Below are 27,048 nucleotides of genomic sequence, written 5' to 3'. Positions count from 1 at the left end.
GAAGAAACTAATAATAATAATAAGGATGCCAGACTAGCACTTGTGTAATTGGATGTCTGTTTCCAATCCTTTTATATTCTTCATTTGAACAAGCCATTTTTTCCGTCTCGGTTCCCATCTGTGAAGTGGGAAGACTTATTAATATATATTAAAGTAGGTGTATTCTACCATAATAAGCACTGTAGAGAAGCAAGTATTCAGATTTCTTCAGTTGTTGAAACTGTGTAATAACATGTAGAATTATATTTGCAATTTTTTTTTTCTTTACAGTTTTCTTGAAAAACTGGCTTTATTTGAAGTATGTATCCTTTGAAAGTTAACACTTCTTTCCATTAGATCTGTAATCTGGTAAATTTTTTCATTTGATGTTCTGGAATAAAACATAATAGATGTTTTAGAATGTGCGTTCCGAGGTAGTAACTAGGACAAAGGAAAAAGAAAAAGTATTGTCCAAAAAAGATCTGTAAGAGAACTGAAGGGTGCATAATTCAGCTTTTTAAATTAGAATTGCAATAAGATTCTAGTGAGTTTCTAAACAACTGTTAAATGCTAATAGTTCTAATTTCTAAAGTACAAATTAATTATTGCCTATTCAATGTTACTTAAAAGAGACAAAGGTTCAGAATTAGTGATTTAGACACTACCTTTAATTTTTTGTAATGTTGTAGTTGATCTATATCAATATTTTTGGTATTGTTTTTTTCTTTGGCCATTCTTGACCATGCAAACGAAGGTGCTATAAGTCTTTATGTGTAATTTAGCTGGCTAACAGTGAATTTTTTTATTAGCTAGTTAATTTATGATGATTTTATATTAAAAAATGTCATTTGTTGATGCTTACGTAGCACTTTAGTATCTTCCTTTTCTTTTGTTCTATTTAATACATGCTTGTTTTGACTGAAGAACTAAAATGTTTTCAGAAGGCTCTGTTTTGTGACTTCTGTATCTACAAACTACAGAGGTAGGAGAAGTCTGGGCAGGGGGCTGCTGCTTGGTACTCTTAACTTCTATATATATCTGGTAGGTGCTACAGTGCAGAGCACGAAATATATATTTTAAGCTTTATCTTGATCTGTTTATAATGCTGAGTTCTCTTATGGCAACACAATGGCAATAAAATGGATTAAGCCTTGTGGTGGAGTATCACTCTGTTAACTGCCAGTGGGCAAAAGCACATTAATTTTGTTTTCATTCTTCATTTGTGGTTTCTAGCTTTTTTGTGGACAGTTTTCATATTCATTAGCAGATTTCTTATGCTCAGTGCAGTTTTCCGTGCACTTTCTATATCATCTTCTGAAAGATCGTGCAATACAGTGTCTCCATTCTGTTTACATGACAGTTTGCACGAGTTGAAGATGAACTCGTACTCTTCATGTAAATATTTGTACTTTCCCTACATCATTTTGAAAGAAGATACCATTGTCTCAAAACAACTTGTCAGTAATCAATAAAGACTTTCATAGGTACAATGTGTGTGCCTAAAACCCAGGAAAATGCTGAAGTTTTACATTTGTCTCATTGCTGAAGTATGAAAATTCAATTAACAACATTGCTATTGCTTTATTAGCAATGTAGGAGAGAGATTTTAGTGAAATGTACAGCTTTTAAAATAGCCAAGCTATTTTTCATTTGTCAGTCCTTTCTAATGTATTGTAACATTAGCTCATGAATACACAGAACTAACAATCTATAGAGTATGAATAGTCTTGAGATGTCTGCTACATGGTGGTAATGTGGATTTATGTGGCTAGTTACATCTCCTCAGGTCAATTCTGCTTTTGAATGGAATTAATATTTAATACTGTTTTCTCCATTACTACAGCATTAACTAAAGTAGACTTTTAAACTCGTCTTTCTTTTTGAAAATATTGAGTTCATTGTTGCTCAGGCAGGCATAAATGCTGATGTTTGCCACAAAAGCAAGAAAGCTTTTTTTAAAAACCCTCCCACATCATTCTGTCTTAAAAGCCAACTGGAGTGAGGATGGCTGCTCTGAATTTTTAATATATTGTGGTATGAAGTCTATTTATTTTCATTTGAAACTGTCAGCTGACATTGCAGCTAGCCTGGGAAATTCATTTCATAAATTTAATTGTGTTTGTTCCCTTTGCATTAATGCTTTATTCACTTAAAGGCTCTTAAAGCACTATTCATGAAAATGAGTGCAAGGAAAGGTGACTTTCTGAGAAATGAAGTCTTTGATATTGAGGATATAGGATAGATCTGATCTGTCATTCTTACCAGTTATCAGGCAGTATTTTCTGAACAGACTGACATTTTCCTTTTGGGATATTGATGTTTGACGGCCGATAAACAAAGGCCAAATTGGGTAAATGAAGAGCAACCAAAGAAATTGCTGTGTCTTATTAATTACCCAATAGTACTTGTAAAACTCCTGGTTGGCTTGCTCAAGGTACAGGTTTTTAGTTTTGTTTCAATACCAGAAATATTTGGATCTTTTCACTAAAGGATTATATCGTGCTGTTGACTTGCAAAACTCAGTGTCCCAAACAAGCGGAAGTGAAATGAGGCACTGCAACTTAACATACGGCTTTCAGGGGTACTGATGGGCAGGTCTGTGAGCTGCAAAGTGCAGTACGGGGCAGTCTAGGAACAGTACCAACAGCAAGATAGCCATGCTAATGTGACATTGTGCCCAAGCAAATGTTGCCAGCCTACCTCTCAGGATAGTGTTTTCCCTTTTTATTTCACGATGGTGTGCTGTGTTGACACACCACAGCCTCAAGAACACGCTGACCTAGGCATTTCTCTGTGCTTTATTGCTTATGTAAGATAGGACCAAAAGCATGTTAACAAAAAAGGTGTACACATGTAGTCTGTTAAATCTCACGTTAAGTTCTGACTGCAGTATTTGTCTGCCTGGAGGATACATCAGTGTGATGCAAAGGTGAGCAGCAACTTGCTGCCTCTGATGCTGTGCCTTCCTGTGTGAATTGCTAGGACCGCTGAGGGCATCACTTTGAATCTCTTACCGCTGCAGTGAAATGTGCTGCTCTGATGTAATGAATATAGAAGTAGTTTAGAATACTGTTCTTATTCTTGCTAAGAACGAACAGGGCAGCCGTAGTAGTGAGTGTTTGGACTAGCATCCTTGCTGAAAAGTGTCTTATTTAACTGAGTGAAAGCATATGCCTTGGCTGTGGCTTACAATTCCAGTGTGGTCAGCTGGCTTGTGCTTGGAGCATCATGAATGTGCTTGGAGCATCATGAATCCTCCGGTAAGAAGGATTTAGGTATGAATTAGAGTTAGGAGTATCATTTCAGTAGATCAGAATTTTCTGAAGTGAAGATTGTAACTCTTAAGTGCTTCTGCAAATGTTACCTCCTGGCTTTTATATTTTACTGGTAAGGGCAAATTCTAGTTTCATTTTGTTTTTTTGGAATTGGTGTCTCGGCTAGCATCACCAAATGAGAACGTACTGTGCATTCTATTTCCTGGCCCTTATTTGAGTGTGGAAATAACTTTATTGGCTAATGAAAAAACCACAAAGCCTCCACTTTATAGAAGAATAAAACTTTTTACTCCTCGTTAGTTCTCGTACTGGATACTGAATAGACTTATTACTATAAGAGAGATCAAAATCTTCTATACTGGTGAAGGGAAGGGCTGTTGGTACCAGTGCTTGACCTGTCAGTGTGAGGTGCCATTACCTGTTTCTTACAAAGATGCCTGACATATAAGTGGTCTTTTCCCAGAGGTGGTTTCCTTACATTAAGGAACAGATCCGGGATATCTCTATAATCCTGTTTGTTTATTGCACATTAGTGGTCTTGTGCCTTTTTTCTTTCCCCCCAGTATGTGAATGTCAATGCATGTCTCCACCTTAATTGGCTGAATCTTTGTGCTCCATAGGGTAGCACTGCATCTAGTTATCTTTTTTTTTTTTTTCTTTGATGCTACACACAGTCTTAAACAGGGATGTTATGTGGGGAGAGGGACAAGGAAATGAGACAAAATCATGAAAAAGTAGTAAAACATGGGAAAATAAAGCTTTAACCTTTAACTATGGTTGGATGATCAGTGGAATGATTTTGAGCAAACATCTTATTCATCTGGACCAAAATTCCATGAAACAGGCACTGGTACATTTACATCATGTAACTAAGAGTGAATTGCAATGCATTCCTTACTGCTTTTGGTGCATGTGTACTGAGAATGGAAGTGAATGCACCCCTGCAGTATGTGATGTCAGTTCCCAATGCAAACTACATGGAAAATTCCCAGGGAGTTGCTTGTGGACCATATAGCAGCTTGAAGCAGGAAAGTCTCTACCTGCAGTTTTCCACACCATGCCAGGGCAACACTAGTAAAATACAATATGCTTTTTATAACACATGCTATTAGTAAATGTTTTGAATAGCCTGTATTACTGTTGTATTTTTTGTACAGCTAATGGGGCATTTGGAGACAGAAGTATAAGGTAAATGTGTTTTATATACTGGATTATTATTGGTTAACACAGTATCGTAAAATTCTGTTTCTTATAATGACAACTTGAGGAAGCTAGACAAGTCTCTTTCCAGTGTGAATGTATGTATTGCTCTGAGCCTTTGAGAGATTCATCAGCTTTCCATGAAGTTTGTGCACCATGATACTTTGGAACAAGGTTTTTGTTAGGAAATGTTCTCTATCCCTTAATATGCTTGCCAGCATCATGTATACCCTCATATGTGTTTGGAAGAAAAACTGTAAATCTCTAAATGGTGGTTGTTGGAAACTTACTGGCTATATTGGAAACTTACTATATGTTAAGAGGCTGGGAGTAAAGCAGGTATTTCCTTTTCAAAACTCTGTACCAGACACAAAGTAACTGAATGGGACTTCCGGTTTTCAGGTGTCTGAAAATCAGAACTGAGATTAGGAGATTTTTGTGTTCTCATGGGATATCTACAAAGGGAGTAAGCATCATAGTGAAGAAGAGACAGTCTTCTAGGTGAAAAGCTGGATGGAGAGAGGACAGGAAAGTGAAGACAATGCAGAAGAAAACAGATAACAAAGAATACTTGGAGAATATTAATTTGTACTGTAAGAGTCTGAAGTTTTAAATTTGAATGTTAATTTGTGAGTGAAAAAAGCCTCTGTGCTAAAATATCCCCTGCAATGACCAATTACTCTGAAGTGTGGAAGATCCCATGTTCTAATGCAGCCAGTAGGCTTGCTTATGCTGATAAAGATGCATGGTTGAGTTTTTGATTTGATGGAAACTATTTTATGGTGTGCAGAAATTAAGAAGTGATGATCAGCATTAATTTAAATTTAAAATGTAGCTTTCTGTATCTTTCTCTGAATGGAATCTAACCTGAATCAAATGCATCAAGTCCAACCTTAATTCTTGCATTTTCTGAAGATAAATACATGGTTTGTTTTATGTAACTCTATGGTTTGAACTGCTAAAAGTAAAAACTGTCTTTTTAAAGAAAGCTGACTCCAAGTGTATTTGAATTGATGTACTACAAATTACGTTGTAAGGTTGGGGAATTCTCACTCTTCAAATAGCTTGATTATTTTTTCTTACTATTTTTAGTTTTACTTAGTTTCATAACCAGTGCTATGTAATACAAACAAACAGATAAATAAACTTTTCTTCTGTAATTGAATTGTAAGGAAACGGCTTAATACTTCACATTCAGTGAATTACTGAACTCATTAAAGGCTCTTTAGAGGTCAGTGATTTCTAAATCTTTATCTAGGAAACACTCGTGGTAAAGGATTGTTCTCGTGAAGTATTTACTACTTTTTGCTAATTATTAAAGAAAAACCTTCTCAGCGCTTTCAGGTTACGTTAGCAGAGATCATAAAGAAGAGAAAAACATTACTATCAACTTCAAACCAGAAAAGTAACAACTGTTAAGTATTACTTGTACTCCAAAAAGTCTAGCAGGTATGAGTCAGGTTTTAGGCAAATTTAAAGTCCTTACCAGTTCCTGAAATATTTAGAGAAATGGACAGTTCTGTCTTTTTGGTTGGTTGGTTTGTTTTTTTAAAAAAAAAAAGTGCATTCATAGTCTGGGGATAGGCTCTTATGTTCCTGTAGGAAGCACTATTAAATCAGAAGACTAAGAAATAAAGTATTTCATAGAATCATAGAATGCTTTGGGTTGGAAGGGACCTTTAGAGACCATCTGGCCCAACCCCCCTGCAGTGAGCAGGGACAGCTTTAACCAGATCAGGGTGCTCAGAGCCCCGTCCAACCTGACCTTGAATGTTGCCAGGGATGGGGCCTCCGCTGCCTCTCTGGGCAACCTGTTCCAGTGCTTGACCACCCTTCATTGTAAAGGATTTCTTTCTTATATCCAGTCTAAATCTACCCTCCTTTAGTTTAAATCCATTATTCCTTGTCCTGTCACAACAGGCCTTGCTAAAAAGATTGTCCCCATCTTTCCTATAGGCCCCCTTTAAGTACTGGAAGGCCGCAATAAGGTCTCCTCACAGCCTTCTCTTCTCTAGGCTGAACAATCCCAACTCTCTCAGCCTGGCCTCATAGGAGAGGTGCTCCAGCCCTCAGATCATTTTGGTGGCCCTCTTCTGGACCCACTCCAGCAGGTCCATGTCCTTCTTGTGCTGAGGGCCCCAGAGCTGGACGCAGTACTCCAGGTGAGGTCTCACCAGAGCAGAGTAGAGGGGCAGAATCACCTCCCTCGACCTGCTGGCCACGCTTCTTTTGATGCAGCCCAGGATACGGTTGGCTTTCTGGGCTGCAAGCACACATTGCCGGCTCATGTCCAGCTTTTCATCTGCCAGTACCCCGGAGTCCTTCTCCGCAGGGCTGCTCTCAATCCCTTCATCCCCCAGCCTCTACTGAAATTGGGGGTTGCCCTGTCCCAGGTGCAGGACCTTGCATTTGGCCTTGTTGAACCTCACGGGTTCACACAGGCCCACCTCTCCAGCTTGTCCAGGTCCCTTTGGATGACATCTCATCCTCCTGGCATGTGAACTGCACCACTCAGCTTGGTGTCATCTGCAAACTTGCTGAGGGTGCACTCGATCCCACTGTCTGTGTCATTGATGAAGATGTTAAATAGCACCGATCCCAGTACGGACCCCTGAGGGACTCTACTTATCACTTGTCATTTGTATGTCTTAAGAGCTACAAATGGTTGTGCTGTAATGCATGCTCACTGTATGCATTTATTCACTAATGTCAGGAACAGGGACCAGAACTTAAGATAATCTTGTCAATGTCTGAGTGCCCTAACCAGAAGATTGTTTGGGTCAGGTTTCTATTCTGGGCCCATAATTCTTGGATTCTTTTCTGCAGAGTAAGAGGCCCTAAGTGGGGGAGATAAAGAGTATCTTTACATAAAAAGTAACCTGAAGATGAATATTCCCTTGAGATGTGTGGGCTTGAACTCCCACAACCTGAATAAGCACTGCTGCCATCTCACTGGGAAAAACAAAATAACTTCTCCCTTCCCCAATCCCAAGATATAACCGTGTTTTAGTGCCCAGTTCTTTGAAAGTATGGCAGCTGTGCTTGCCTTCCGGCTTAGATGCCCGGGAATGTGGTGCACGCTGGCTGGGTGCGCAGGGCGAGCAGAATAGATGGTGCTTTTGGAATTTTCAGGTCAAGTGGTAAGGCTCCAGGTGAGTCTACGTACTTCTGTGGTTAGCTGTCTGTCTTGTGAATTTAGATAGGCTTTAGGGGCCAGCATCCTTATTTGGATATTGCCCTGATACCCTTATATAGAAATTTTGTGTGTGTGTGTGTTCTTGCAAATTCTCCCTCATTCCTCTCTACTCTGGATTTCAAAGTAGTTGTTCCTTACAACTGTTCATTCCAAGGCTGCATCCTGTTGTACTTGCTATTTTAACTAATCCACTTAGTATCAATTGATGTGGAGCAAAAGTACTCTGGTAGTTTTACTTTTGGTTTCAAACCAGATCTATAACAATGCAGTGAAAGACCCAAATTAATCTGGAAGATTGTGATTTAGTAAATAACTTTCACAGAACTACTGAGGTTGGAAGGGATCTCTTAAGATCATCTAGTCCACCCCCGCTGCTCAAGCAGGGTCAGCTAGAGCAGGCTGCTCAGAACTGTGTCCAGTTGGGTTCTGAATATCTCCACAAATGGAGACTCTGCAACCTCTCTGGACAACCTCTTCCAATGTTTGATCACTCTAGCAGCTAAAAAAGAAATAAATACATTATTTTTTTCCTTGTGTTCAGATGGAATTTCATATGCTTTAATCTGTGTCCATTGCCTTTTGTCCTGCTACTGGGCACTACTGAGAAAAGCCTCACCTTTTCCCTCTCATCAGGGGAATTTATACATGTTGATATTTATACATGTTGATATTTATACATGTTTATACTATACACATTGATAACATCCTCCTGCACTTTCTCTTCTCCAGGCTGAAGGGTCACAGTTCTCTCAGCCACTCCTCACCTGAAGGATGCTTTAGTCCCTTAATCATCTGACTGGCGCTTAGCTGGACTTGCTCCAGTATGTCCATGTCTCTCTTGGGGATCCCAGAACTGGAGCCAGCGTTCCACGTGTAGGCTCACCAGTGCTGAGTAGAGGGGAAAGATCACCTCCCTCGACCTTTTGGCAGCGCTTTTCCTAATGCAGCCCAGGAGGCTGTTGTCCGCCTTTGCCACGAGGTTGCGTTGCTGGGTCATGATCAGCTTGTTGTCCATCAGAGCTACAAGGTCCTTCTCTTGCAGTGCTGCATTCCAGCCTGTTGGCCTCCAGCATGTAATGGTGCAGATACCCTTGCAGACAAAGCCTAAGACCTGTAATAATGTGTACTTTCACTCTTGAATTGCAAAGACATAATTTACTTAGTTTATATCAAAACATTTTCATATAATCACTTCTTGTAGCATTGATACCCAAAATAAAACGCTTGGATGTGTTGCTCTTTGGCAGACTTCCTGTCTTCTCTCATAGAAACAATTAAGCAAAATTTGAGTCAGAAATTTTCTCCTGAAGAATTAATTTTGTGTTTTTCACAATAAGTGAACCATAATGTCTCCTGTAATTGTTACAGGAATGGTAAATGTCTATGCTCATATTCAGGGGACCTTTTGCAGTAGGTCCCCTGCTTCCCGCTTCATACTTTTCTTGTGCATTTCTTTGAGCTTTCTTGTTCAAATGTTATCGGTGTTTATTATGAAGAAGAAGGCATTGTAAGACCTATATATACATACACTAGAGTGATACATAGATTACATCTTTTTTCCCCCCCATCTAAACGCTGTGGAGCTGAGTAGTGTAGACTGTGAAGTAAAGGTTACCTCCAAAAGTGTTTTTGTTTAAAATCTAGAATAAAATATGTGGATTTATGCTTTTGCAAATAATTTAGATGACTCTAAATAGCTTATAATAGAGTAAAACTGGTTTCAGTAACCTGGATCTGAACTTCTTAGAGTTTTAGATTAAAATCAGTATGTCAAATTATATCCAGAATAAAAATAATTGATGCAGATAAAATTCCTTCTTACTGCTCATATAACTCAACCTCCAAACTCTAGCTACCTTTGTTCTGCACTATTTGAAGTTTTCACGTGGCCTGAAAATTATTGTGCTTCATTAATTTAATCTGAATAGGATTGAACCGTTGCAGTTCTGTAGATGGAGTAATGTGCAAAGATAACTTCTTGATATGTTATGGACTGCATGGATGCAGTTTTGGCCAGTATACCTCTCTGAACCTCTATAAGCAGCTGAGAATCCAATAAAGATCTCTAAATTATGGGCATTATCTAGTTGATTGAAGGAGCTTATTCTACTTGCTGCTCTGCCAGCCAGCCAATGTAACATCTGATATTTAAACTCATTATCTGTGTATCTGAAACAGTTTGCTTGTATCATAGCTTAAATAGAAGTTAATGTAATCAGCTACTCCCATCTGCGTTTGAAATGAGGATGGTGAGCTAGAGATGATGAGCCAGTTTGCTCTCAGATTTCTTCAAAAATGAAGCGCCTGTCTCTGCTTGCTAGTGACTACAAGTCTATTTGCTGTATAAAAGTAAAGTATTTCAAAGCTATAGGAGCCGTCATGTATTATTTTATGTTGCGGTGCAGAAATTATATTGTTTACTAAAAAGCTTACTACAAAGTTCTTAGCAAAGTCTGGAAAATACTGTAAACTGGAGGGGGAATTACACAGTTGAGAAGCAGAGGAGTTTAAAAATGTCTCTGAGGTTTTTTTTTTCCCTTAAAGGAGGAGAACTATTTAATGAGTTGAATTTTGAAGTCAATAAAAGATTCATTTCAGGTACAGCTGCAGAGACTCTGAATGCTGCTGCGAGTGTTCAGGCTACTTAGTAGGAGGCTCTAGGAGGTCTTTAAAACTAATCTGGTTCAGAAATTTTTAAACCAGTTAGGTGATACACTGTATTCGGTGTAAGGAGGCAGTTAAAAGGTGTGTAAAGCAGGCTGAAGCCAAGTTTGCTGTTGTTCCAGTCTGTAAAAGCAGCAAATCAGTCATATAGTAACCCAGGAATAAGGGATTTGCAGCAATGGAGTCTTAAGGTTGTGCTAATAGTGGTTACTGGTGCTAGAACATGGGGTATTGCCTAATGCTGTTAGCAGAAGGTCATATTTTCAAATCATGCCTGATGTAATTTTCCAGTGAAGAGACACAGTTTAAAAACAATCATTAGCTTCCTAATCAATTCCCTCAGGCTAGGTAGCCATTGTGGGTTTGTTACTGTTTACCTCCGAACCTTTTTTTTTATCACTGTGCTTGAGAACAAGACAGATCTGATGGTGTCTACTGACAGCATTACTCAGGATGTCGAAAGCTTTACAGACTATGCATTGCATAACATAACACAGTACTGATAGTACTTGTCATGCTTCATGATCTTTTGAAACAGCTCATCTTTATTAGGCAACCTGATCTTTCTAAACAGCTCATCTTTATTAGGCAACCGGAATAACCAGCTAGTACTCTGTCTGTAGGAGGCTGCGGTCCATGCCCTTTGTTGATGAGGAGCAGTCAACACTTCTAGCTGTTGAGAAGGAAACGGAACTGCTGAAGACATACCAACGAATTCCCAAATGAATTAAAACCTGCTTTTAATATGCAGTGCAGATGGCCTAAAAGAGGTGGTTGGCCTAATGTCTAGTATTGAAGAGATCTGTTTGTTACATAAGAATATGATATTACATAATATAATCTGTTCAGCTTGGAGAATTGAAGGCTGAGGTGACCTCATCGCAGTCTACAACTTCCTCCAGGGGGGCAGCAGAAGGGGAGCGGCTGATCTCTCTCTGGTGACCAGTGACAGGACATGAGGAAATGGAATGAAGCTGCATCAGGGGAAGTTCAGATTGGACATTAGGAAAAGCTTCTTCACCAGGAGGGTGGTCAGTTGCTGGAACAGGTGGAAGTGGTCACAGCACCAAGCCTGTCAGAGTTCAAGGAGTATCTGGACAATGCTCTTGGTCATATGGTTTAGTTTTAGGTAGTCCTGTGAGGAGCAGGGAGTTAGGCTCGATGATCCTTATGGGTCCCTTCCAACTTGAGATATTCCATGATTCTGTAAATATTTTTTTTGTGAGACATGGGTGTAGGTAATTCTGGAATTCAAGAACTGCAGTGAGTGAATATGCAAGAACCATTAGTGTTTTCTACTCAGTCTCTAAAAAATAAACTCCACATAGTATGTCCTGTTGTTTCCCAGCAAGCTCGCATAAAGTGATACGTCTTTTATTGAGAGCAGGTAGATACCTTCACACTTCAGAATGGGCATCACATTTCTCTCAAATTAGGAGCTGGGAATTTAGCTGAAAATTTGTCCTTCTGATATTGTCCTGCTTTATGGAAAGCCATGTTTGATGTGGTTTAGAAATGTGGCTTTCAAACTGTTTGGGTTACTTGTTTATTTTTGGGTTACTTGTTTATTTTTCTGATCTGTTCTAGTTACTGTTGTACTTCAGTGAATTACTGGAAAGCTGTTTTGTAGGCAAATAACATTGGTAGTGGCACAAAGTCATACCTCTGCCTGGTAGCTGCCTCAGCTATTCTTATAGCTGGAGCTACAGATAACTGGTCTCAAGGAACTGGTAAAACTAAACACTTCCTCAAAGAAAAATTGGGATACCTAAAGGCAGTCAGACTAAGACCATCTTAAATGCTGTGCTGTCTAAAAAAAAAACCTTGCTTCACTTAGGGCATCTAGTGCCAATATATGCATCTCTTGGACTTAGTAATGTCTTTTTGGATGTTGTGCAGAGTATATAATTAATTTCTAGGAAGTTTTTTAGATGCAGGGAGGGATGTTCCCTGCAATCTAATTGGTAAGCTATTGGCAATTTATCTATTAGATTGTAGTAGTTCTGAGTATTAGAGAATAACGAGAGTGAAGTTCAACACTGACTGGGTCTAGCAACTTCCATTGCCAAAAGCGGCAGTCCTACTTCTCATATCCCTCTCTCCAGGTTATGGAGTCCCACTCCCTCTCATGGATTGGCTCTGATAGTTGTCCCAGCTGTGCTGTAAGCTAACTTGATAAACAGGCAGAAAACGGGTTAGGTTAGTTTCTGTCATTTAAGCGAGTGAAAACAGGTTGCCTTGTAGCCAGGCAAGTACCAGGGCCATTGCATGGAAGGGGAATGGGAGTGCTTGCTTGGAAGGGAATGCATAACCTGCCTCTTCCGGTGGCTGCAAGCTGTTAGACCAGTGCAAGCTATACCAAGTCATTGATTCCTAAGATTTGGTTGTCATTTTGGATTGAGCCTCAGTTTCTCTTCATAGGCTGTTTGTGATTCAGTTAATTTCTCTCTTCTTTCCTCCCCTTCCAATGCCCTCTCTTAGAAACAAGTAACTAGTATGTCTATTTTTGTACAAAAGGTCCTTGCTACCTAATAGAAAACTCTGCACTGGAACTGAAACTTGTGTTGATTGTAGTCCAAGGACTTGGGATGCCAGTAATTCTTAAAATGACATCATATGCAATGTTTCATTAAGATGACTAGAGAGAGTGATAATTAACAGGAGTCTGTATGCAAGTTGGAGCTGAGGACAATTAAGACAAAAAGCTAAGAATGTAAAAGTTGAGGCAAACAAACATGTAGACAATATATAACAAAAAAAAAAAGCTTATTTAAATTTCATCTTTTATATCTTCGTTTAGGAAAAGGGGTGGCCTTCACTTGCTGTATTACTGTTGTCATAGTTGCTTTATTCCTGAATGAGTAAAGTTTGATTAACTTGTCTACTGACTTCCCTTTTCCACCCCCTTGTTGTCTCTATAGTAGTAGAGCTTAGACTATTTCTTCCTCTTTCTGTTAGGGAAATAATGGTAGCAATTTTGGGTAGTAGTTTGTTCTCAAATAGAATACAACCACACGCAGGCACTCAGTTAAGATGTCTGTTTCAAGAGAGCTATGGCAGCTGTTTTAAATGGGTTGAAGATTTTGTGGTTTGGTGTATTTTAATTTTCTTTTTTTTTTTTCTTTTCATAGAATGGAGACAGTGTTGGTTCTGCCTTTAAAACCTCTCTGGTTTGAAGGTATTATTTTAAAGTGCCTTTTTTGTTGTTTTTTTTTTGCTTGGTTGTAAGGTTTTGGTTTTTTGTTTTGGTTTTGGGTTTTGTCTCATTGTAACCACAATTATAACAGAATAGCCCTGTCTGGGAATTGAAATATGGCAAATTATGTAAATAAGATGCAGTTATCTGTTGGGGGCTTCTGCTAGGTTCTAGAATATCATAGGGGGAAGAAGTGGACTTTTGTTGGCTTGGAGTCTTGAGGAGGAGATAAAAATACATAATGGAAAAACTTTCTTAAAGACCTAGAAAACCTTTGTCATCCATGTATAGGTAGACAGTTAATTTTTGTCATCTTTCTTCCCCTTCCAATGCTCGCTTTCTTTGAACCAAATAATTAATATGTGTATTCTTCTGTGTATGTAAGGTACATGCTACCTAATAGGAAAACAAAGCTGTTGTAGACTGCATTATAAGCAGAACTAAAATTCATGTTGGCTGTGGTCAGATAAATTGGGATTCCGGTATTCCTAGAATTACTTGAAATCCAATGTTAAACCTTTTTCCTGCATCAGTTGTGGGAAGGACAGGATAGCTCTCACTTATTTCAACATGCTTCTAGCAGTTGCAACTCCACTAAGACACAGTGCCTAAAGTAAGATTCGGCTGTTGTTTCTCCTTTTCTTTGGTGTGTCAGTCTGGCCACGCTGGGAAAATAAATGGAGAAAGATGGGAGCCTGAACTGCTACAGAGAATCTTTCTGAATTCCTGAGCCAAGTGCTTTGCTTCATATGTCAAGAGTTGTACCGATTACTGGTTTTAAAGTGCTAAAAAAATTTTCTTCAGGTCAGATTGATGTACATTTTTTTCTTTCCTATAAATGTTAAGTCTTGATTCACTTGCTGGTGTCATCTTGGTTTATCTCATCTAATTGGTTTCACACTGAAATAAGGCCTTCAACTACCACTGCTGCTTTTAAAATGCCTTTTCTCTCTGTTCTCACTGGCATGCTGTTTAGTTTTGAGGTCTACTGTAGTTTTCTTAAATGTTGTTTTTCTGATCTTCTTGAGGCAGTTTATTTTGCTAACATCCACACTGAAAGATCTGGGCTTCTTCAGACCCTAATTTCTGTAAAACAATGATTTCAAAAGGACAAGGGACAAAAATTAATTGTAAATACTCTTTTAAAGCAGCTTGATGCAATCAGTCTGGTTCGGAAGAATAAGTAGAAATCTCAGTTGGCATAGGAGGGAGGGAGAAATTTGGTATGTGCTTAATAGATGATACTAAACAGAAGGAATACATCAGAAGTACTTTGGTAATGTTAACTTGGCCTTGTCAGGAAATCATCATTAGGAAAAGTACTTCTCATAAAACTGCTACACGTGATCCATGATGGTTGATGCTGTTATGAATTAAGCTGGGCTGTGTGTGTCTTCCTAACAGTCTTACATTGTAGTGAAAAGGTGTTTGCCTTTGGTGTATAGTTTTGCATGTAAAGTTCTTTGGATTTCCTGAGCATGTACTTCTTTTGACTGCAGTTTGAACAGTCATTTTACTTTTTTGCTTAAATTTCTAATAGTTACATGAAATTATTGTATGGAAAATAAGCTCTCCACACAATCTTTTCATAAATGTAGATGATTAGAAGTAAGATTATGCTGATTATACAAAATATTCAGTTGTCAAAGTATTTTGTAAAAGTAACGGCCCTTTCTCTCTTAACTTCATTCTAGCAATTTCAATAAATCAAACTTACTGTACTTAAAATCCAGATCTTGGAAAAAAGCATGTGTTCAGTTTCAAAAACATATAAACTCATTTTCAGACTGTCCTGGAATTTCAGAATGGAAGAATCAGTGTACAAGTACTGTACGTCAGTGTTGTTTCCCTGAGATTTTAGGTACCGTGGTGATTATGTTGAATACACGGCTGCATCCCTAAATGTAGGTTGAAGTTTTCCTTGTATCTGTAACTGAACCTGTATAATTATGTAACTTGATAGCTTTGTTCCATTGGTCATAATTTTCCTATTAGGTTTATTATTTTCCAAATCCATTCTGTGGAGTTGAGCTTTCTTTGACAAGTTGTTATGTACTGATTTTATTTATTTTAGCCTCTTTGCTTTGAGGGAGTAAAAAGCACTGTTACTTGTGAGAGAAATAATGCATACTGATTTTCTGGTATAATGGAAGAATGTGCGTGAGTATTGCCATTAAAAGTGTCTTATGCAAGGACAGCACTAGTATAGCTATCAAACTCTTTATTTCTGGAGGTCCAGGAGGTCTGAGCCTTTGGAAGGCCCTTTGGAAATCAAAATAGATCATAGACCTGTCTGCATGTTTGTGTTACTGCAATACCTCATTTCAGAGAAATATTACATAATTTAGAAGCAGTAGGGTTCAATTACATTAGGGAAGTCTAAACCTATATAATGAACACTTATATTTTCAGTGCGCAATGTGATGGTTAATGTAGACTAAGATCTCTTAGGACTTCGGAAGTGTCAGAACAGATGCCTCTGAGCAATCAAAGGTCAGAGTTTTATGTGTATTATGGCATGCAGCATTGTTATTCTTGGGATTCTTATGTGTGTTGTAGGATCGTGCAATATTGAATAAGTTAGTGTATTTTGAGGTATTTGGAGAGTTGGCCTTGCATGTCATTTTTCTGTCCTTAAGAATTTGGTTGGTGGTATGTGTGTGAGTGAATATGTACTAAAACTATGTATGCTGTTGGGCCAACATTCATATATTCTATACAAATCTAAAAAATGTTTTTGGTTGTGGTTTGTTTTTTTTTTTTCTTCCCCCTGGAGAAAATTGGTAGCTCAGAGAGAGTCTATTTTAAAATTATTTTTTAAAAGTGTGTTTATGCATGCTATTTGAATTCTGTTTATACCAGTTATTCCTTTTTAAAAGGTATTTTGTTTTGGAAAGTGAATATAGCAAAACCAAAAGCTCAAATATTTTTATGTTGGGTATTTTTTTCTGTAATTTATTTTAAGGCAGTATGGTTCTGTATCTAGTGTACAGAAGTTTGTCACTTCTTTAAAATTATTTAATTGCCAAAGTAGATCTTTGTAAGTCTAAAATTACTAGTACTGTGATTCCAGAATTGTTACCAGGCTTATTGTGGTAAGACTAAGAGATTGCTGGTGGTTCCTTGCACTTTCTTGTGTTGTTTTGCATTTTTTGGTCAGTTTTATTACTTTGGTGTAACTGCATGCATTTTGAAGGGGGGAGGGAATCTAGCTGGCACTTGAGGTTCAGGTTTTAAAGCTCATTACATTTATTTTAAGTTTTAGACTCTCCTTCAAATAAACTTCATTTTTTAGCTGTTTTTGCCTTATGGGATTGTATGTTGTCTGTAAACAGTACTGTCACACTATGACTTTGTCTTTCTATTCCTAATTAAGTGTTTTGATATTGTCCCTGAATGAGTGACAGATATGGCTATTTGGTTCTGGCAGTGACATCTTCAGTACTTCCATTGTTTTAACTTGTAAATATTGCCTACTTGGCATCCTTTTCCCACTTGGAAAGAATAGGCTTGAATTAAATGACTAACTAGAATACCTTAACATTTGCCAAATTGATTTCCTACCCCATGCTTTCCTTTGCGTTCTTGGGAAGGAGTAGGAGAAGCTGTTCTTTGCATAGCTTGCAAGCTTGCTAATTACTTTTGACAATAAATGCAATAGTATTTTGGGTTTTGTTACACTCAGCCAGGTTAGGACTGAAAGTAGCAACCGCAGACATTGTTACAGGTAAAAGGAAAAGTTTCCTATAATACTTGCCTACTCCTTACAGAGTTACTTGCTCAGTGTATTGATAGAAATATCTCTCATCCGTGATGATTTGAAATTCAGTAATAAGGCCTGATACTAAAAAGGCAAGTGTCAGTCTCTTTCTGTATATGTGTATATTGTCAGTATAAGATTGATAAACAGACATCTCATTCCTATTGTTTAGCAATCATTTTTAGAAAGACAAAATAGTGTAGAGATGAAATAACAGAATATTTTCAAATATCGTCTCTTGAAAGTAACATTAAGTTATAGATCTGGTAAATAACTGCATATAACTGTAACATTTTATTTATTTTTCATTTATAGGAATCTTATCGCTAGGGTTTTCTAAAGCCTATCTGAAAACATGAGTTGAGTGGTGATTAATTTTTTTCCCTTGGATCAGCTTGCTGAACTGACCTGTCATGTTGGCTGCCTGATGGTTTAGATCTGGTGAGAGAGACAATGGAAGTCCATGGTCAGACAGCTGGAGGAAGGAGGGTGGGACCTTTTTTTCAGCAGCAACAACTGCACTCAGTTTAATATGATGTGAAACTGTACCCTGCGGTAGTGACTTTAGTTTTCAGACAATTAAGACTCTCCTGTTACTAATGAATCTTTGCTACCACTAGAATTTACTTATTTAGTTCCTCATCCCTGTTAAGAAACAGTAGGGACTTGCTATCTAGATCTCTTCTCAGCTGTTCTGTGGATAACTGGAAATTGAAAAATTATTTTGGGGATCTGCTTTGTCAGATAATGGGCAGGAGTTAATAGGAAATATGCCTATACCCCTAGTAATCATCTGTAGGCCTGTACTGCTAGTAACAGGGAACATGCTGTAATACCCCTAGTATTTTTTCACTGTTCTAGGATTTTTGTTAATCTCTTCCTACTGGATGTGAAGATGTGTGCTTTTTTTTTTTTTCTCCTTTTACTGGATGAAACCTGCAGTGCTCTCTGAGGCATACCAAGGAAGGGTTATGGGTGCTGATGCAAGGGTGGACTTGAAGAACAGGATGTGCTGAGTTCTTGTTCAGAAATAGAGTAGCAAAGAAAGAATATTACCCATAGTGTTTATTCACGGAGATAGAGGGGATCCTGAAATGTAATTTTCAGTAATTTTACAGCTTGGAAAAGATGCAAGGTATTCTGCCTAATTACACATGCTAGCAAGAGTCCTGAACCTGCATTTTTGCTGCACAATGACAGCAAAAAATTCAAACTGTTCAGGTCACACTGTTGAAAACCAAGAGGTCATTGGGCCTGAACTTTGTGTGTCCCAAGAAGAAAGTAAGAGACTTCGGCTCAATTTTGAGCTGTAAATCAATATCTAATTGTAAAACAGTACCTAACTATCTGTTGAAGGAAGTAGCAGGCGTTCCTGTGATGGCCTGTCATATTTCCTCATCTGCTAGGTGAAGCTTATAGGTACAAAGTGTCACACTGGTGTTGAGAGAAGTGGAAGCTACTGTGGGAAACTTCATAAGAAGTACAATTGCATCTAGAAGGAAGAGTCTGTTAGATTGTTTTCCACATGCTACTGAAAGAGGTGAAAAAGGAGCTTACAGAATTGAAGTAATGTGGGAAAGGAACAGAAGTCAGGATCCAAGAGGATGGTGTCTGGTGTACAACCCAGCTTCTTGACAAATTAACTGATATTTTCCATGTTGAGGATGATCCATCTGTTTTCTGCAGTCCTTTTATTAGTTCATCAAGAATTGCTTATATCTCTCAATTTTCAAGACTTGTATTTTCCAGTATGCCTTGTGTACAGGAAGTCTCAAAAATTTCCTGGTAGGAGTATCTTGCCGAAAATTGATAATCTGGCCTGTTAGTCTCTTTAGCTGTGACAATTAAGTTGGGAAAATGGGCGTCCAAACTTTACTTGTCTTGACTTTTGTAGTGCTATGTGTGTAATCATTCCCTTTTAATACTTGGAATTTTATACAATGGTAGAGTATATACCCTACCTCTTTCAATTAGATAAAATAGCTTTTCAAGTAGTCGTGTCCCTTTAAGGACACTGAAAGCAAGGCCTTGAATCAAGAGTGCTTTGGATTTTTTTCTTAAACCAGGATTCTTTCAGTCATACCAACAGAGGCAGTTAAGCAATATCTAAAATGTTGTGGTCATAGAATCATAGAATCGTTTATGTTGGAAAAGACCTTTAAGACCATCCAGTCCAACCATTAACCTAACACTACCAAGTCCACAACTAAACCAATTAAGGGTAGAGTAGCAATTTCATGTTTCCTGGCTTGGTGGCTAGATTATTTTTTAATGGAAGTAAAAATGAGGAATCATTAAGGTTGGAAAGGATCTCTAAGATCATCAGTCCATCCATCAACCCAACACCATCATGCCTACTAAACCATGTCCCAAAGTGCCACGTCTACCCGTTTTTTGAACACTTCCAGGGATGGTGACTCCACCACCTCTCTGGGCAGCCTGTTCCAATGCTTGACCACCCTTTCTGTGAAGAAATTTTTCCTAATATGCAATCCAAACTTCCCCTGATGCATCTTGAGCCCATTTCCTCTCGTCTTATTGCTAACTACTTGGGAGAAGAGCCCAACACCCACCTCGCTACAACCTCCTTTCAGGTAGTTGTAGAGAGCGATAAGGTCTCCTCCCCTCAGCCTCCTCTTCTCCAGACTAAACAACCCCAGTTCCCTCAGCCGCTCCTCATAAGGCCTGTGCTCCAGACCCTTCACCAGCTTTGCTGCCCTTCTCTGAACACGCTCCAGCACCTCAATGTCCTTCTTGTATTGAGGGGCCCAAAACTGGACACAGTATTCCAGGTGTGGCCTCACCAGTGCCAAGTACAGGGGGACAATCGCTTCCCTGCTCCTGCTGGCCACACTATTCCTGATACAAGCCAGGATGCTGTTGGCCTTCTTGGCCACCTGGGCACACTGCTGGCTCATGTTCAGCTGGCTGTTGACCAACACCCCCAGGTCCTTTTCTGCCAGGCAGCTTTCCAGCCGCTCTTCCCCAAGCCTGTAGCGTTGCATGGGGTGGTTGTGACTGAAGCGCATGACCTGGTCCGTGCTTGATAATGTCAGAAGTAGGGAAGAGAAAGCCAGACTGGATTGAAAGCAAGCAGGTATTAGACTGGAAGGTGCAGCAGCCTGTGTGGTGACTGACATGGATCCAATACTTGTTCATAACGCCATGCTGCTGCAGAAGAGGTGTCAGGTGCCTTGGGTGGCTTACTATGTAGAACTGTGCAGTCTTCAGGGAGAATGCTTCCTGTAAATGTTTTGGACTTCTGCAAACTCATTGTACAAGGCATTCCAGCATAATTGTGAAATAGTTGTTGAATCTGTCATACCGAATTATCTGTACTCATCTCTTAAATTGTAAATTAATAGCAATACTGCAGTAGAGAACAACCTCTGCAGGATTTTTTTTTCCCCTGTGAAAGAAGCCTTGTTTTCCCTTTACAGAAAAGCAGAGGTCCATTGGTATCTATCAGATATGTTAGACAGTCCTCTTCTGATTGTTTTTGATTTACACTTGTTCCTTTTACATAGCCACAAATATAATAATCAAATGGAAAGTTGAAGCTAAATCAAAAACATTCACCTTCTAGTGAGACTTAAGTCTGGAAAATTGGTTCCTTGAACTTTGAGTAGCAAGGCAGTTCTTCAGTTGCCAGGGATGGGCGTGTTCTTTCATGTGAAAAAAACTTAGCACTTCCCTGATTCTTCTACTACCTCTTGCTGACCTTGCCTTGATACTACACACCTTGGGGAAGTTAGGAAAGTCTGACCACTCAGAGACTGATATCATGGAGTCTATTTTCAACTAAATTTTTCTACCTTGCTACTGCTTCTAGAACCGTTTCAAGTAAAATTGGGTCTGTTCAGGCCTTCCACCTTCATGAACAGAATTAGAGATGTATTTTTACATAGTCTCCTCAGTCGGGTTTTTTGTTATTATATTTTATTTTCTATTTTGTAATACTGTAAACTTTTCACCATTCCTGAGGATTAGTCTACAGCCTCCCTGCAGGAGATGAGCAATTCAGAAACTAGGTAATACATACTGAACACATTTCAACCCAAATGGATGGTGAGGTGAAGGATAGTAATGATATTTCATTCAGGAAAACATCAGTGAATTGGGAGTGTTGCTGTGTTTGAGTATGTTAATGCTTTCCAGGCTCTCTGCTACCTCTTGGTGACCTTGCTTTGATGCTTGAGGTCTGAAGTTGCACTTACCACAGTAATTGATTGCTTGCTAGTAGCCAGAATGATTAATGTCATGTGTGTCTGTGTACGCTGGAGAAAGGGACTCAGGAAAGTGGCTTGTAATGGTGATGTATATGATTGATACGCTCTGTGGCGTCCTTGGCAATGCTTGTTCTTGCAGGTGCTGGCACCTCATTTGCCCTTTGCATCCGTCAGGTATCTGCTACTAGGTTCACTTCCAGTATCTCCCAGTTAGTGTTTTGCCTTTCCAGTTAGTTCTGAGTTTAGAGCATAAAAGAGTAGACCAAAAATGTTCGCTTTCTTTATTGAATGGCTATTCCAGCTATTCTCATACCATTCCAGTGTCACCTGCTGTCTCTGTACACAAAGCTCCATGTGCCTTCGTGAAAGGTTATGGAATTAATCAAGTCAGAGAAAATGTTTAGTACTTGACAGAATTCCTGCTTTATTGTCAGGCTATCCGTAACATTCTGTAAGAGGCAATAAAATTAACAATCTTAAACAGAGTATGACAAACAATTGTCAAAGTTTGAAGGTATTTTTACTATATTTTGATGCAAAGTTCTTACTGTTAGTGAGCAAGATAATCTGATTGGGGTGATGATGAATGTATCAGATAATGATCAAGAAAAAGGAAAGGACATAAGTGAAGTTTTCCCATGGAGCACTGTGTTTCATTGAATATATGTGCAAACGTGATCAAGATACAGTCCAACAAAAATATCTTTAGCTGTTCAAAAACCAGAAATTTAGCTAAAATAATGGTATTCCTAAGGATGTATAAAACCAGCCTTCTCATTTGGGGCTTTTAGAGTGTACATTTTAAAACAGTTTTCTTATAATACATAGGATTACGAGTCACTCATCTATTCTATAAAAAGAGAGAGAACACAAGCAGAAGGAAATGGGACATGCATTTTTAAAGAGTGCTTCTGCCTTCCTTTTTGTTTATATGTCAGCTGAATTTTCATGTAATAACAGTTCCTGTAGTTGCGTCTTAAAACAGATACTAAATATTGCAAGAACTGTGATGAACTGTGGCAGCTGAGTTTTGTATTTAGATTTTAAAATAGTATGTATATAAAAAAGCTATATAATTTCTAAATTTCATGTGGTATGTAGCGAATGGAGAAGTAGAAGAACCAGCTGAATCTGTTTACAGAGAATGCAGAATTATGTACTTCTCAATTGATAGTTACATGGGAGATGCTCTTCAGTTACAGATTTTATTTGCTCGCTGGTGCACTTTGAATGCTAGACTCTTTAGTTTATTGTTTTGGCAGCATGTACTGACACTTACTGGAGCGTGTCAGCAGTTTTGGCACTAGGCTGCTAGGGAAAAGACTTCTTGTAGCTGGGTCATTTCAAAGCTTCAGTGTTTAAGCTGTCATTACACTTTTGATATGAAACGGATTACCTGAATGGAGTAGTGTTCAGGTTCTCATGTTACTAGAATGCATTGAATATAAGTACCAAATATAAATATACCAAATGGTGTAACTTTTGTTTGGTGTAAATGTTCTGTGTTTGTAATCTTGCTTCTGTATTATAACGTCAGCAATTTTATAAGTGTCAGTGAACTTTTGAGAGAAATAACTCTGCCAGGATTGCCTAGAGCAAGTAGGGATTACTCTTTTTTTTTCTTGAGAACTTTGTGCAAAAGCACATCTTCTCCAATTAACCTCTAGTGTTTCAACTTCTAAGAGAATGTACTTCATTTTGGCTTTAAAATTGTGTACTGATATACAGCAGTGTAGATGTTTTGTCATGAAATCTTGAGATACGGCTGGAAGTTAGATCATCAGCACTGATGGCTGGAGCACTTTATGTTAGCAGATCACTGCATCTATTTCCTTTCTTGCTGTGTGGTTTCTTCTATTTTTGTTTTAAAATAGCAACAAGTATTTCAAAGAGTACTTGAGAGATGTAATGTTTTCCTGGTGCACACTTTTTCCCAGATAAAACAGTCAAAGTGGAATTAAAATTGAAGATCTTTATAACAGTTGTGACACTTCTACAAAATGATTTGTATGGTCACTTGTGTAACTTGCATAGCTAGTACCAGTAGTGTAAACATTTTGGGAAGAATATGAAAGTATTCTTTATTGATTTATCTTGGGGGGTAGGAGTCAGTTATGTGCTTTTTGCAGGAAAAAAAGAAAAGAAAAAAACAAGAAAAAATGCATGATATCTCCTATAAATTGACAGCACATAGACTTCAGAATTTTTTTGAAATAATAACTTTTATACGGAAAATTGCTTGAATGATTTTGCGTAAACTGTTTCCTGTAATTAGGATCAAAGCTTTTTGGGGGGATGAGGGGTAATGGTATATATTGTGGACTCATTTTTAGAGAAATTTCATTCTTCCTTCCCTTTTATGATTTTTTTTTTTTTAAATGACATTCTTTGTTCAGTGATAAATTATTACTCAAAATTTATGTGGCAACCCAGTAGTTGAGATAATTTGGTATCTCATTATGATTTTGTAGACTAAGCATGTTCTGGTAGAGACTTAAGATTTAATTATTTTTTAGCTTGAAAAAATAAATCTTGCATGTATTATTAACATTTTAAAAATATTATTCCAGCTGTGTTGGGGTAGAGGAGCACCATGCTGTTGACATTGATCTATACCATTGTCCCAACTGTGCAATTCTCCATGGGCCTTCTCTAAGTAAGTATGGGCTATTAAAATTTTATTTTACACTTCCAGTCTGTTTTCTCTCCATGTACAATTGAAAAAGACTGTTCAGAAGAACATCCAAGATGAGTTTGATTATTTAGAAGGTACTGGTTGTACATGACTAACTCTGAGCTGATAAAAAAACTACAAACCAAACCATCCTGAAAGGTTCCTTGATCTGGAGATGCAGATAGAATAAAATAAAAACTGTATCTATAGATTAGAGAAATCAAAGTGCACAGAGCTAGAAGGAAACAATCTGGACTTGACAGAGTGAGAGAATGAAAATTAGGGTATCAATGGTTTAAAAAAAAAAAGGAAAATCCAAAAGATGGCTTAAGGTTCCTGTATTTTAATCATCAAAATTCTAATATCTAGGAAGGCAACTTTGTGAAAACGTAGGATTTAGCTGTCTTACCTTTCTTGATGATTGTAGGCTATATGCCACAACAGTCCAGTGAAATCTGAGAATATGAACTTCCTGTGGGTTTTGTTTTGGGTTTTTTTCCTATTTATGTCCTTGAGAGTTACACAGCTTTGAATTTCAGGTTTCTGATTTATCAACAAGTTTCCACCAAGTTCCTCATGCAATTTTATGAGTTCACAAAAGAGACTATGAAACAGAGCAGCAAGAGAGACCTCTTCTTTGGTTCTCCTTTCAGTAGATAAATTTGCTGTAGAGATCTGCAGTGGAAAGATGGTAACGCTGCAATTCTGAAGAAAACAGTTTTTGTCTTTCTGTAGCTACTGAAAGGATACTGCTTTATCCAGCTCGCTAGATTTTTCCCCATGACTTCTGTTCTCAAAAGGAAACAATGTAAAAATGAATTTCACCTTTCCAACAATGAATTAAGTTTCAGCCATGAAAAATGTATATATGCACTGTGTGTCTTTAACCTCCAAGCACTAAGTCATGGTCATTTGTGTTTCCTAATGTGGTTTTTTTTTTCACTTGAAGACCACATAATGATTTACAGTCAGCAGTGACTTAAGATCTAGAATCCTTTCAAAGCTGAATTTACTTTACCATGTAGAAATAAGTTTAAAACCACTGCACCCTCACTGGTAGTCTTCTGGAGTATGAACAAAGTGATAAATCATCACTTACTGATGTAATTAATGTATGTTACATGATATGTATCTTGTACAGTATGTGAGTTCAGGGTTAGCTACTTCTAGGTTGGGGGCTAAAAGGTAAGATAAATGCTGTTTTACATGCTTGTATTTTTTAGTATTCCAGTTGTCATTTTCAGTTAAAAATCTGCATGTCTCCTGTAAAGCAGAATACAAATAACAGCCATTTCTTTCCTCACCTTTCTGCCTGTTTTTTCTGTGGAACAGTGGGACTAGCAGGAGGAGTAGAAGGGGGATCATATCAGACTTTCAAAATAATAAACTAGTAAATTTGAAACTTCTTTTCTCTTCTTGATTTGGGAGAACTAGGATGCTTTACCATGATGCCTGTGAATAATGTTTTTTGTAATGCAGAGGCTTCTAGCTGTAATGTGAGCACTGTCTCACCTGCAGCAATTTGACAGTGAGATGAGTGATTTTTGTGTTGGAAGTCTTTTCAAAAAGACAAGAATCTGTGGTAAAAAATTACCCTCATTACTTCATATTGCCTCAAGTAAGTAGATCATCTAGATTTAGTATAAGCTTCAGACGTGTCACTTACCAACCTAAGCAGAGGTGATATGTTGAAATATGTCTTCACCTGGGATTGTATTAATTGCTCTCAGCTAAGCTGTCACAATCAAATCTATGATAGTTTGTAGTTTGGGCTCTACTTACTTTAGTGTTTAGTGAGACTGATAATGTCTCATGACTTCAAGTGTTGCAGCAGTGCTCTAGAGTGCTTCAGTCATACGAAATATGTATGTAAGTTAAAAAAGCATTTTTATTTCCAGCTTCATATTCTAAAATCCCTTTGTCTAAAGGAGTTTTGAAAAAGACAAAAATTCAGCTGTTTAAGAGGGCAAGTATATCTGTGATTTCAGCAGACACTTGTGTATTTAATCTCATCTAATCAAATGACATAGTGCAAAAAGTTTACTAAAAATATACAAGAAACACATACTTCATACTATCAAATGGATGGTTACTTTCAGTATCCTACAAAATTATTTATGTAAAAATTCCAATAATGAAAAGAAGGCTACTGCATGGTTAGATGTAAAGATCAAATTAATACAGGAGAACCGAACAATTTCTTCTTGTATTTCAAACAAAGGTAAATCCTCTTCTTGATATGGAAGAGCAACAATTTTACAACACCTTTAGTAAGCAGCCGTGTGTGTAAAATGCTAAATAGTTAATCCTAAAATCCTAAATAATTAAAAAAAAGAGTGATTAAAAAAAAATAGTGATACACTACAGATTTTTCTTAGCTTACTTGGTTTAGAGTCTTCATATTATATTTTGTTATTTTCTAAGTTTTCTCAGTGATCCTTAAGTCTGAAAATGCTCTGTTTGTGTGAATGATGGGAGTCAGGTCTGTCACTAGACTCTAGAATCCGGATCTTTAAGAGAGCATGAGGTACAGTAAATATTAACAGGACTGTGGTTGTCAGGACATTACTTTTTAAATCTGGTTTTACTATCTCAAATTCTGTAAATACCATCCCACCTGGGTTTTTTTGACTGTGGTAGTAATGCCAGTGTTTGATCTGAGCTGACAATTATGAGATGATGTACCAGGCCTCAGAAGTGGTATTCTATGATTTACTGTATGCTCCTCAAAATGTTTCAGCCTTCCTATGCTAACATTTCTCTTGCCTTTTTGGTCACTGGGAATCACCTAAAGGACCGCTTCCAAGACTTGAGGCCTCATTGTACGGATGTATACCTCTTGGTGGTCCCCATTTAAAGTCTAGCATGTGACCTC

At 37.9% G+C, this 27,048-nt stretch overlaps 1 protein-coding gene across 3 annotated transcripts in view; it reads left to right on the top strand.

The window, feature by feature from the left end:
• KDM7A (lysine demethylase 7A) overlaps positions 1 to 27,048 on the top strand; it is a 74,990-nt gene that overhangs the window by 5,962 nt on the left and 41,980 nt on the right. For all 3 annotated transcript variants that reach the window (XM_075725619.1, XM_075725691.1, XM_075725545.1), the window contains exon 2: positions 24,070 to 24,155. In XM_075725619.1, coding sequence (XP_075581734.1) covers positions 24,070 to 24,155 — 86 coding nt within the window. The remainder of the gene's footprint in view (positions 1 to 24,069; positions 24,156 to 27,048) is intronic.

The sequence above is a fragment of the Pelecanus crispus genome, chromosome 1 (assembly GCF_030463565.1).
Source record: "Pelecanus crispus isolate bPelCri1 chromosome 1, bPelCri1.pri, whole genome shotgun sequence".
Classification (NCBI taxonomy): Eukaryota; Metazoa; Chordata; class Aves; order Pelecaniformes; family Pelecanidae; genus Pelecanus; species Pelecanus crispus.
The sequence above is the reverse complement of the archived record's forward strand: the minus strand, read 5'-3'. Positions and strand labels throughout refer to the sequence as shown.